The sequence below is a fragment of the Trichogramma pretiosum genome, unplaced genomic scaffold (genome assembly GCF_000599845.2).
Source record: "Trichogramma pretiosum strain Unisexual culture from Peru unplaced genomic scaffold, Tpre_2.0 scaffold10, whole genome shotgun sequence".
Lineage (NCBI taxonomy): Eukaryota > Metazoa > Arthropoda > Insecta > Hymenoptera > Trichogrammatidae > Trichogramma > Trichogramma pretiosum.
The window spans coordinates 894,530-907,311 of NW_019641652.1; the positions used below are offsets into that span (position 1 = coordinate 894,530).

General features: G+C 43.8%; 1 protein-coding gene across 1 annotated transcript in view; it reads right to left on the minus strand.

Annotated features, from left to right (window-relative positions):
• LOC106656392 (potassium/sodium hyperpolarization-activated cyclic nucleotide-gated channel 1-like) overlaps positions 1–7,780 on the minus strand; it is a 93,044-nt gene extending 85,264 nt beyond the window's left edge. The window contains exons 1-6 of the mRNA XM_014377343.2: positions 7,741–7,780; positions 6,515–7,175; positions 6,165–6,379; positions 5,404–5,659; positions 5,073–5,327; positions 4,856–4,986 (exon numbers count right to left, since the gene is read on the minus strand). Of these exons, the coding sequence (XP_014232829.1) occupies positions 4,856–4,986; positions 5,073–5,327; positions 5,404–5,659; positions 6,165–6,379; positions 6,515–7,175; positions 7,741–7,780 (1,558 nt within the window). The remainder of the gene's footprint in view (positions 1–4,855; positions 4,987–5,072; positions 5,328–5,403; positions 5,660–6,164; positions 6,380–6,514; positions 7,176–7,740) is intronic.
• Positions 7,781–12,782: the final 5,002 nt, after the last annotated feature.

Consider the following 12,782-nt stretch of genomic DNA (forward strand, 5'->3'; position numbering starts at 1 on the left):
GTTCGAATCACGCATCGAGAGTCGATAATTACTGCGGCCTGTTCGTACATAAAAACCTCGAAACATTTTTTTCTCCTGCCGCACGACCGATATATATAGAAGCGGCAGAACGCAGAAACCTCTCGGGATTTATTATAAATTATACGGCTCGAAGCCCTGCGCACAGTGAGAATATGCCGAGGCTATAAGGCAGAGAGAGAGAGAGAGAGAGGGAGCTTAAAATTGCAGTACGGGGGTGGGTATACGGCGAGCCGAGTAAATGAAGCATTAATCGCTATGATTCGGCTCGTGGTGGTGGTGGTGGTGGTGGTGGCCGCCTGCTTCACTGAGCCCGAGGAATTATGTACGTAAGCCCACGTACAGTAGCAGCAGCAGCAGCAGCGCGACTTTCGCTTACACCCGAAAATGAAATGGCTCGCGATCGTCGGAGATCGTCGCCGAGGAAGATTTTCTCGAGGAAAAAGGGAAAAAACCTATGTATATAACGCGTACGGCGTACCGTAGCGAGCACTTCCGTAAGCTCGCGCGAGAGAGCGAAGGATTAAATTATTATATACGAGTGCGAAAGTCGTGCAGTACCGTATAGCACAGTACGATGCTAATTTGTGCCCGCAGAAATAGGCGCGGATACCACATAGCGCAGCAGCAGCCGGCTGTGTATAGTGTCAACGCGCGCGCACGCCGAGGCTAATTGAAAATGAAATTATTCATCATCTTCGAGCGTAAAGAGGGAAAGAGAGAGAGAGAGAGTATCACGTGGGATATTCACGATATTATACCATAAGCCTCTGCAGGCTTACTACGGTTTTAGTTTGGTAAATTAAATTTGTTGATGGAGTAAAGCGACGGTGCGTCGGCGTGCCAGGGTAGCGCGGCCGATTAACGCATTTTGCATTATATATGAATATATGTGAGCGATTCTACGAGTAATATATAGGCGAAATTCGAGTGAGATAAGTAAGCAGCAATAATAATAGCAGTAGTATAATACGGGCAATCGCATGCAGAATTCCTACTTAGCTGTGTTTACATCTCGTGCTATAAGCAGAACGACACACGTGCGCGAAAACCACGTATAGAAGAATTCGACGGGGGAGTGAAATTTTCTCCAGATATCTATCGCAGACGCCGAATCACCTCGTTAATTAATTTGAGTAGCGAGTTCAGACGCTGGTAGCGAAGGACTAAATTCACGAGTGAGTGTTTACGAATTATTTCCTCAAAAGAGTTCAAGTTTCTTGAAAATACAGTGTTGGGCGTTGTCTACTCGTGGCACATAACCTCGAATATTTCTCAGTTTGCATCTTGAAAATTTACCGTGGATCACTGTGGATGCAAAACTATCGAGGAAGCGATGGAAAGCAACAGAGACGTAGTTAGGTATAATTGTGTTTGTTATATTTTTGTGTTTTGATTATCTAAACTATCTCTTTATTACTCTTCAGGGTGAAGGAAGAGCCGAGAGATACTTGGACGAATGCGGATGAAAATTGTGTTTTCGATTCGGTTAATTCCTGCAAGGTCGAAGACTTCGAAACATTTCCGATTCATGAATTATCGGTGAGTTCAATAATTTAAATGTTTTGTTGATTTACCATTAAATATAAGCCCTCAATTTCAATTTTAGGTGAAACTCGAGAATGAGGCTGAGGTGTTACATCAGAGGTTAGATGAACAAATATTCATAGATATCGAGTTCAAAGATGTAAAAACTGAATCGACGCCCCTATCAACAATCATCTGCAAATCTGAGTGTCAAAGTGATCAACTTATTGTGAAAAAAGAAAGCGCCAATCCAAACAATTTCATGATTGAAAAAAGTCTTATAGTTTTGATAAGAAAAGGATTCGATTACTACAATAATTGTGAATTTAATGTGAACTCACGTTTGAAACTTGTCGCGTATGAGAAACAAAAAAAGTTCGAGAAAATGGTTGAAGAAAAAGCATTATATGCGTCAATAATGTGTCAAGAAACGTATACGACAAAAGCAAGTGTGAAAAAACATACGAATACGATACTTGAAAGAATTAGACCATATAAATGTTATATTTGTTCGAAAGCATTTGACCAGAAAAGTCACCTCAATACTCACGTAAATACAGTACATGATCGCTGTATACCCTTCGAGTGTCAAATTTGCCATAGCTTATTTAGATCCAAGGATCATCTCCAAAGGCATACAGTGACAGTACATAATCGGAGCAAATCCTTTGAATGTGACATTTGTCAAAAATCATTTGGACATAAAAAATACCTCAAAACTCATATAAATGGAGTACATGATCGTATTAAATCCTTCGAATGTGAGATTTGTCATAAATCATTTGGACAAAGATATAACCTCAATACTCACGTTAATACAGTACATGTTCGTATTAAATCCTTTGAATGTGACATTTGTCACAAATCATTTGGACAAAAAAGTAATCTCAATAAACACAAAAACATAGTACATGATCGTATTAAATCCTTCGAATGTGAGATTTGTCATAAATCATTTGGACAAAGATCTAACCTCAAAACTCATATAAATAGAGAACATGATCGCAGCAAACCCTTCGAATGTGAGATTTGCCATAAAGAATTTGGACAGAAAGGCCATCTCAATGTTCACATAAATACAATACACATTCGAAACAAATCCTTCGAGTGTGAGATGTGTCATAAATCATTCAGATACAAAGGTAGCCTTAAAGATCACATTGATGTCGCACATAATCGTAGCAAACCCTTTGAATGTGAGATTTGTCATAAAGAATTTGGACGAAAATCACATCTTAAAACTCACGTTAATGTAGTACATGATCGCCGCAAACCATTCGAATGTGAGGTTTGTCGCAGGTCATTTTCCAGCAAGCGAGACATGAATAGACACATAAATTCAGTTCACACTCTTTTTAAGCCATTCGAGTGTGAGATTTGCCATAAAGAATTTGGACGAAAATCACATCTTAAAACTCACGTTAATGTAGTACATGATCGCCGCAAACCATTCGAATGTGAGGTTTGTCGCAGGTCATTTTCCAGCAAGCGAGACATGAATAGACACATAAATTCAGTTCACACTCTTTTTAAGCCCTTCGAGTGTGAGATTTGCCACAAAGCATTTGGACACGAGGCAACTTTAAAAACTCACGTTAAGCATGTACATATTCTTAGCAAAACCTTCGAGTGTGATATTTGTCACAAATCATATGTTCGCAAGGATGACCTCGGCAAACACATAAAATTGGTACACGATCGTATCAAACCTTTTGAATGTAATATTTGTCACAAGTCATTTGGACTAAAATGTCATCTCAAAAGGCATACAAATTTAGTTCATCATCGCAAAAAAACCTTTCCAATGTGACATTTGTCACAGTTCACTTAGACAAAAAAGCTATCTCAGTGTTCACATAAATACAGTCCCCGAATGCAGTCGTTCGACATAAACATTTTGTATCTTTAGAGTATTTAAACCAATGTTAACTTGGTGAAAACTGTGAAACATTTTTTTCCATAATTCCGAATAAACTTTTGAATAAACTTTTGTATAAAATCGATTTTTCAAAAACCCCATTCATCCTTTCACTTTTTACCAAGTACTCATCATCAAATATAACGTTGGGAAATCCTTTTAATCGACTTCCGAAATCCATAATTATTTCTAAATCTCGCGAGGACATTATAAGAGGTCAAATATACGTATGGCGGAGGCGAATCGAGTCGTCACTTCAAGATGCTACTGGGCGATTACTGCACGAGCGATGCACAATCGATAAATAAGACGCAGATTTAAAAAAAAATCATAGCATACAGTATAAAATTATTTTCGATCGCTCTTCCCTCGAGTAGATATACGCTCTATACGCTCGTTCCAGCACCCGTTCCTATATATGAAATAACTCGATCGGCGTAATCGACAAATTCGCAAATTCTCGCACGTTCATACACGCATAAAACATATAACACACGTGTGTGCCTCGGTAGTACCTCTATTCTCGTTGCGCGCGATGTGTCCACAGTACCACCAGTCGCCTAATACACGTACGTGTAAACATCCACACGCATATGCATAAATATACACGTATGTATGCGGAGCTTGCAGCAGCGGCAACGACGACGAGTACGACCATTGGCCACCACCACCGCTGCCGCGCCACTCGGCATAATTAACGGCTCGCCATGGCCCGGCGTAAACTAGTTTGTTCGAGCTAATTAACTCACTCCGTCTCCCTCTATAGTTGCGCGAGGAGCGTTACACTCGCGCACGCACGTATATACGCACACACCTACGCGCGCGTCACCGAAGCTCTCTCTCGGTGTCGCTGACATTTTATTAAATCTCTTCCGTATGTGTACGCACATTCGCGTATATTATGTGTGTGTGCCCGAGTTCCGCATGCGTATGGTACGCGAAAATTCGCGCACATTTGCACGTACGGCACAACTACTGCTGCTATATATACGGGTACAGTACGTTATATCGTCGTTTATATATTCCACTTATAACGCATGGCACGCGCGAATATCTAAATCCGACGAGGGAGGGGCAATTTATCCAGGAAAAAGTTACGATTTTCCGAAATCGCTTTTACAAATATAGAGCACGCGTATATCCATGCTCTTAATATACTTATGGATGTATGCGCGAACGCAGCTTTCGCCAAGAGTAATGGCATTCGAGCGGTCGTATTTTTCGCGCGCGCGCGGCTTACAATAATAACTCGAGGGATATTATGCGAAATTTCGATGAAATTTATGGGTCAATGTAGCCGCGTGTGTGCGAGTGTCGCTAATGGATCGGTTCATCGATGAATAAAAAATCTATAATATATCACGCGTAAAATTAAAGACATGCGTGACTCACCCTGAAACTCCTTTCTGGCAGCGCTCACCGACGTGACGATATTGGCCACGTGGCCGAGCACAGTGGCGAACAGCAGCAGGCCGAACAGCAGCTGCGCTATCACGAACAGATACTCGCCCTTAGTCCTCGGCCTGCGAACGAAACAAAAAAAAAATATTCAGACATTCGATGGAAGAACGAACGATGAAAAAATCGGTTCTTCGTCGCGTTGTTTTACCTGGGCAGATCGCCGATGGTCGTCAGGGCCAGCGTGCACCAGTAGTAGCTCTGCAGGTACTGCTTGACGACGTCGGCCGTCTCGGAGTCGGCGAACACCCAGTCCTTGCTCCCGAAACCGTTATTCTTATAAATAATGTGATAGAGGCACCCGTTCCAGTGAAAGATCACCAGTAAGTAATGGATCAGCGAGGTCGAGCGAAACAGATTCGGATAATTCGTGTGTCGCTCGGTCCTGTCCATGAACGCCCAAAATCTGTACGAAAAAGATTCCGTAATTATTATCGTTATCATCGACATTGCGCGAAGCTCGTGTTATTTATCGAGCGTACCGGTAAATCTTAACGAGTCTAAAGCTCCTGAGTATACTGTTAAATCCTATCGATAAGTACAAAAAGTCGAGCGGCAGCAGGCACAAGCAGTCAATGTAAAAGGTCGTGCTGTTCATGTAGTGCTGGCTGAGCTTGGTCGCGTCCGTCTGCAGCACGCCGTCCTCGAGGTAGCCCGTGCGAAAGTGAAAGACTATGTCGGCCACGTAGAGAAAGTCCGACAGGTAGTCCAGGCAGAACCACACGACTATCGTTTCGCCTGTCGAAGAGAAAATTTGAATATTATTAATTGCATTTGCCGTGTCTGAACAAACCTTTAATTTCAACGTAGAATTAATGTAAAATCTGACATTATAATTGAAGTAATCATAACTGAATTTTATTTAAGATATTTTTACATGCAATATTCGTCAAAAATTTATGAGTGAGTATTGATTTATTTTTTTTTTAACACACTGCGCAAATAATTTATGAATATGCAATTACAAACATTATTTTTAATGCAAATGATTTTATACTGAAATTTGAATATATTGATTTATTACTGATGTTTTAACAGTAATTCAGTTTATCACATTATTTAATGTACCAAAAAATAAATAAAAAGATTTAATCATATTTAATGCCAACTTCCACCACTAGATGGCGAGTGCCTTATATCTGTAAATCTGCAAGTGGCAAAGTATAAATGACTGTATAAGTCAAGCATGGTTTAATAGATTACTTGCACTTCAGTCGTCGTGTCGTGTTTACTATATACGCACCGTTGATCTCTTGAAAGGCGAACCGGTAGATGATGACCCAGAAGTTGTAGAGGAAGGCCAGCGACACGACCATGGACCAGTAGTAGCACAGCCGGCCCGCCGGGTCGAACACGAACGACCAGTTGGGCGCGCCCGTGCGAAAGCCCCGCTGGCCCGACTGGCCCGGATAGCCGCGGCTGCCGCGCTGCTGCTGCTGCTGCTGATACGAGTAGCGGCTGTAACAACGACTTGGACGTAGAGGAGACCGATACTTTACTACTCTTTGCGTGTGGGCAGATTATATATAATAGACGAAAAAAGTGCGAGATCGCATGCGATTATTTGATATTATTATTATTATTATTACTCACGTCTCGGTGCCGTTGCAGGCGCTGTTGCCCACCAGATGATTGATGGACGACGGCGTGACGGACAGATGCGACGGGGTCATCTCGCGCGACGGTATCGTCGTCATCGTGGTCGTCGTCGTCGCCGTGTTCATCATCGCGCCGCTCGAGTTCAGCACGCAGTTGTTGGTCTGCATGCCGGTGTTGCAGTTGGCCAGCTTGAAATTCGAGCGGGCCGCCGCCGCAGCGGCCTTAGAAGACGCCGCGGCCACACGCGAGTCCTTGATGCCGAGCTGGCGGGCCGCCTTGTCCTTGCCGCCGCCGCCGCGACTGCTGAGGTCGAGCTCGCTCGCGCCCCGATTCACGTAGGCCTGCTGATGGTGCAGTGAGTCGCGCGACGTACTGAAGTACTGCTGCTCGCCGACGCCGCCCTGCAGCTGGGGCTGATGATGGTAAAAGTGCGTGGGCGTGCGAGTGTTGGAGATGATCTTGCTGCTGACGAGATCGATGAAGCTCTGGCGCGAGGAGAATACACCGCCGCCGCTGCGGGTCTCGTCGAGGTCGTCGAGGTCGTCGTCGATCAGACGTCCGCTGGCGCAGCTGCCGCTGCGCGTCGCCGTCGTCTGGCGATGTCGCTCGCGCAGCTCGCCCGACGTCACGATGCTGCCGCCCGCTGTCACGATGCCTGCAAGCGCACAAAGAGGAAGAGGATTGAATTATTATTTCGATCTTTTTTGTCTTTCTCTTTATTTCGTTATTTTCAAAAGTTTTAATGTCATTACAGCAAAGAGAAGATAAAAAAAGGGAGGAGGTAATACCACGACGTTGCGAGATTAAAAGTAGCTGGACGACCATTGCGTCCATTAGAGCTAATTACTCGTAACGCAATATCGTATAAATACCACTTCCTTGATCATTTCCGTACAACGTGTATATATACATGCGGTGCCCGTAATGGCTGTATGATGGTTTGTTTTTTTTTTCGAGGGCAGAGGCATCCTTTCCCGCAGGCCGACCGATCCACGTGATCAACGAGGGGCGAAAAATCCAATGCGATACACGTCGACGCTTTTTGTTGTTGTTGTCGTCGTTGTTTTGTTTTCACAAGTCACGAGCCGCTTTATCTCGGGGGGGGGGGCTTGCTTTGTCGAGCGCGCGGGGCCATTGATGACACGACGATGATGATATATATGTGACGTCTATACAGAGTTTGAACTACTTCAAGCTGAATAACACCATTGCTTCCCTACGCTCTTGTTCATCGGTGATTTTTGCTTTATTTTGCTTCATTTTGTCTACTTCCTCTCTCTCGCGGTCTATCTCTGGATAGACCGAGGCCGTGTACGAATCGTACCTCGTTGTCGTTGTTTTTTTTTTCTTTTATGCATTCGACGAAGCGAACTTTCAGCTCTGACTGGATATGTATATAGCAACGACAAAAGAACGCTGCAGTGGCAGCAGCAGCCACGTGTATATCACAGCGTGCGTTATTGATACCCCTGCGCACGATTGGAATGTTTTTTTTTTCATTCGCTTGTAACGTTTGGTTTGGTTTAAGCGTGGTTTAAAGACCTATTTAACGTTTATTATACTGTTAGAGAAATATACACGTATACGTTACTAATAATGTAAAGGCTGGGCCATTTTTTATTTCTGCTTTAAAACAAGCGCGTGTATTGACTTATATACAATCACTTGCACTTTGCCACTTGTAGATTTATAGATAAAGGGTACCCGCCATCTATTGGTAGAGGCTGGCATTAGAGATGATTGAATTTTCATACATCTTTTAACGATTAACTGATTCTACTTTAAATTTACGGTTTTTTTTAAACAGTGTACAAAATCAATGCTGAAAATTAGCAAAACTTTCCCGCGTCTTTGCTTTTCCGGCTATTTGATAATAAATCCTCGCGCGTCGATTGTTTACCGCGGCCCGAGCAAAAGTTTGAATACATATTTCACACTCGTGTCCCCTGCCGCTCGTCGCGATTCCAATGCCTATATACGCACACATTGAAATACGCGGCTCCAGTTATGATAGTTCGAATCCCTCTTGATAAATTGCGCTCGCCATCCCTTTACGAAGGCGTCGTCGTCGTCGTCGTCGCCGAGAAAGAAAATTGTTTCTCGTAAAGTTTCGGTTTGGTGTAAGGTAAGTCGAAGATCGTGCGACAAAACAATGAAACGCGACTTTTGACGTAATTCCCTTGGCGCCGCGCTTACGGAAAAGAAGAACAAATTCCATTTGTCGCGTTAGCTCGATATATATCGATCGCGAAATCTCTCATTCCATACATCGTCGTGCGATATAACGAACGGCATTAAACTTGATGCTCTTGATGCTGCACACACACATGTATTTATATGCAGCTCAGGCTGGAGTCGTGCATATTTATTTTCGATCGGGCTATACACACGGAAATATGCTCACGCACGTGCGTACACGCCATATATTTATAACGCTCGGAGGTAATCCTTCGAAATTTCAGCTCGCGCGATTCATCGCCGCACGAATTACGATGCGCAACGATTTTCACCTACATGTACACGCACTAGTGCGTGTTTTCGAATCGCCATTATACACGTATAGGATAGCTGCGCGCGTGGGCGATCGTGTCCTAACGCGCCGCGAGGATTTATGGCCGCGTATTTATTATTCGTTGAATGGCGCATGACGCTCGTGCGTGTTTGCCTGAGTTTGCGTGTATTGTCCGGGACCCGCGAGCTTCGGAGAAAGCCTGAAAATATCTTACAACGATGAGCTATCTATTAGCTCGTTATGAATGGAGCAAATTGGTGAAGACCCAATTCTGACTGGAAGTTATTTTTCTTATATGCCATTCAAAGAGGCATGTAACCGCTTGGGAGTTTAGGATGCGACATCTGCGATCGACAAGCTAACTATATGAATGTATACGTGCGTGGCTCCTCGGGTGACAATGTTTATGTTTACTCCGCCAGCCTCGCATGTGACAGCTCGCAACTTAATTCCAAACGTAAAATAATCAACATTTACAACTTTACGCAACCACCGTATTAACAATAAAATATTGTATCATTCTATTAGAAACTTTTTAATTCATTTAATATAATTATAGATAAAAGTGGGAAAATATTAGTTTGCCAGAATTATTAATGGAAAAACTTTGATTCGATCGATAACGTAGCTGAGTAATTGAAAATTTACGATTTGAGATTACCACTCACAAAAATTATGAAAATAAATAATTTTAAAATTAGACTCGATCTAGCTAGCTCTCGCTGTTTACACTTTTTTTCGAGCAAAGCGTTGCAGGATCACATTTTTCCTCACGATAAAGCTCCTCCTGCGAAAGATTTGCAGCGAACGACGAAAAAAAAATATATAAACCTACGCGAATCGTGTACGCGGACGAGAGCATGTATAGGAAGATGAATCAAGCAGAAAAATATCGTTTGTCGTGCGTAGCACAGTTTTTATGATTCCACACCGATATACACAATTCTCCAAAAAGAGAGACGCGTGCACGTATACACACAAACGATCAATTTTGCTTTTTCACGCACGCACGGTTACACGCGCTGCAGACACAGACAGACACGCGTGTACGGACATAAATACAGCAAAACATACCCGAGATCGGTACGGATAACGATACGCACACACAGTATATTCGAACGGCGGGGGGAAGGGAAGGGAGGTAGATTTCTAGAGTCATTTCCGTTGTCGATGCTGCACCGCGCGGCAAGACTACCGCGACCTGCTGTAGTATCACGGGGACATATAGAGAGAGTACTGTGTATAAAGTCGTTGCCGCGCCGAAACCAATTCAGTGTATACACGGGCAGTATATCGTGCATCTCTCTCTCTCGTATAGCGCAATGTGTCTGTCGTGTATACGTATACGAGTACCAAAAGTGTCCCGCGCTCGAGTCGCGATGTACCCGATACACATTCGTGCGCATGTATGTATGAGCGAAATCGATGGCCCCCCTCGAGAAAAAGGGATAACAATCCTCGGACGTTGGCGACGTTCCAATGGTACGTGAATGAGAAAAAAATATATATATCGAGAGAATAAATGTCAACTTGTTCGGTTCATTGGCCCGCGGGTATGATACATCGAGGCTGCGCGTGTACTTATGCGCTGTACACTTCACGATTGTATACGTTGTATTAATCGTAAGGAAAAACAGCTGACGAAGCAGCAAAAAGCACAAATAAGTGAAGTCAAATGACGATCGTTCAGCTAGCTTCGTAATTTTTTTATCCTCGCCGCGCTCCAATACGAGTCTACACACGTAATACAAGTGACTCGTACGTACACACTCCGTATATCCCAGTGATAATCAACTTCGTGACTCTCGGCGCTTATAGCGCGCCACACGCATGTACATAATAGATGATTTGCAGCTAACCGGAAAAAGAAGGCGGCCTAGTGCGCATTGCGAGCTTCTCGAGCGCTTGTTTCAACAATCGAGAAAGCTCCTTAATACGGAAAATTCCCTCACTCTCGGCGGAGACACGTATATCGGAGAGAGGCAGTACATTGCGCAGCAGCAGCAGCATCGAGAGAGGGAGAGGAAGTATAAGCACGAAAGAGAAACGAGAAAGAGAGAGAGAAATATAAAGGCGAAAGCAGAAAAAAAAGAGGTACGAGAGAGAGAGCAAGAAGGTTTAAATCCGCTTGCACTTATTTCGCTGGAGAAGCGGCACTGCTGTGTTGGTACCTGCTGATGCTGCTGCTGCTGTCGCTACAGCTGTACTACTCGCTGATGCAGTTTAAAACCACACGATTGTCTTCGTTTCCATTCGGTATCATTTTTCTCTCTCTCTTTAAACTTTTTACAAAATGCGCCGATGATCTTCGGCCGCAGCGGTTATAATAATAATAATATTAATAATAACGACGACAAAAAAGTAGAAGAAAAAACAGGTTACCGATCCTTCCTGGCGTAAAGGAGAAATTACGATCGAAGCCTTTTTACCTCCCACGGTATATAAAGCAGGATATAAGAGAGAGAGAGAGAGCTGCGGAGAGAAGAAGCTGCTGTTGCTGCGAAAATCTTCGGGAGATATGTGTGCCTACACGAGGGAACACGAGCTGGGTTGTGCTGCGCTGTATATGTGCGCCGAGAAAAGCTGAGATTTTTCCACTGTCGGTCTACTACCACTACCGCTAAAATCATCTCCCACGACGAAACTTCCCCGCGATGTACATTATATACATATACAACGACGTTGTGCACCCTGGCTCAAGCTCTGGTGAGAGAGTGAGAGCGAGTGCAGCAGCATAGGTATATATAAGGATAGTACGTATCCCCTCGCGCGCTCAGCAGTAGTATAACCTGAGCTCTATCGCATCGATGCACGTGTGTGTCTGTATGTGTGTGTGTGTACGTATTCACCCCCGGAGACCGTTTGCACTTAAAGCTGTAATGTCCTTGGGCTCGTTTCTTCTTATTTATTTTTATTTTTATTTTATTTTATTTTTTACACCTCTGATCTTTCCCTTCTTTCTCTCTTTTCTATACATCGTTTGTATATTTATCCCCTCCGGATCGAAACACACAAACGGACGATTTTACATTTGCCGAAAAAATTACATTCATTATCTCTCTCGCTCTCTGTATATATCTCTCGTTTAAACGCGCGCGCGTGTAATTCCCCGATTAAATAGAGGGATAAAGCACGTACATAGCTGTCTCTCTCTCCACTTATACGTGCATCGAAGCACATCTATAGCACAGCATACATACATACATACGTACGTAGGAATCGAATCTCGGTACACTCGTGTCTGTGTGTAGTATTCCCTTGCGGATGTTACGATCGTCGCGTAGTAGCGTTCGCGTGTGTGTGTATCGCAGCCGACATACAAGTGTTGCCGCTGTTGCTGCAGTGTATCTCGTTGATTGAGAAGCGCGAGTTCGTGTGTGTGTATGTACGTCCAGATCTCCAACGTCTCTCTCCGTATAAGCGCGTTGACGTTTGTTCGTCGGATACGTAAACACACACGCACACATACACACACAGCAAAGTCGAGTCGTTGCGTCGAACGTCGATGGATATTGTATAATCAGTTGTGGGACACACATCCGCACATCCGCGATTGCGACACTTGCCGACACACACACACACACACGTATCGTAGTACTATAACTCGTACATATAGATACGTGCGCCTTCGTATATACGCATACACCGGAATCGAGGACAAAAATAATGACGTCGTCGTGCTCGCGCGCGCCCGGAGTCGTGTTTGGGCGCTTTGATTTCGATGCCGTATATAACGTATATAAGTGCCTC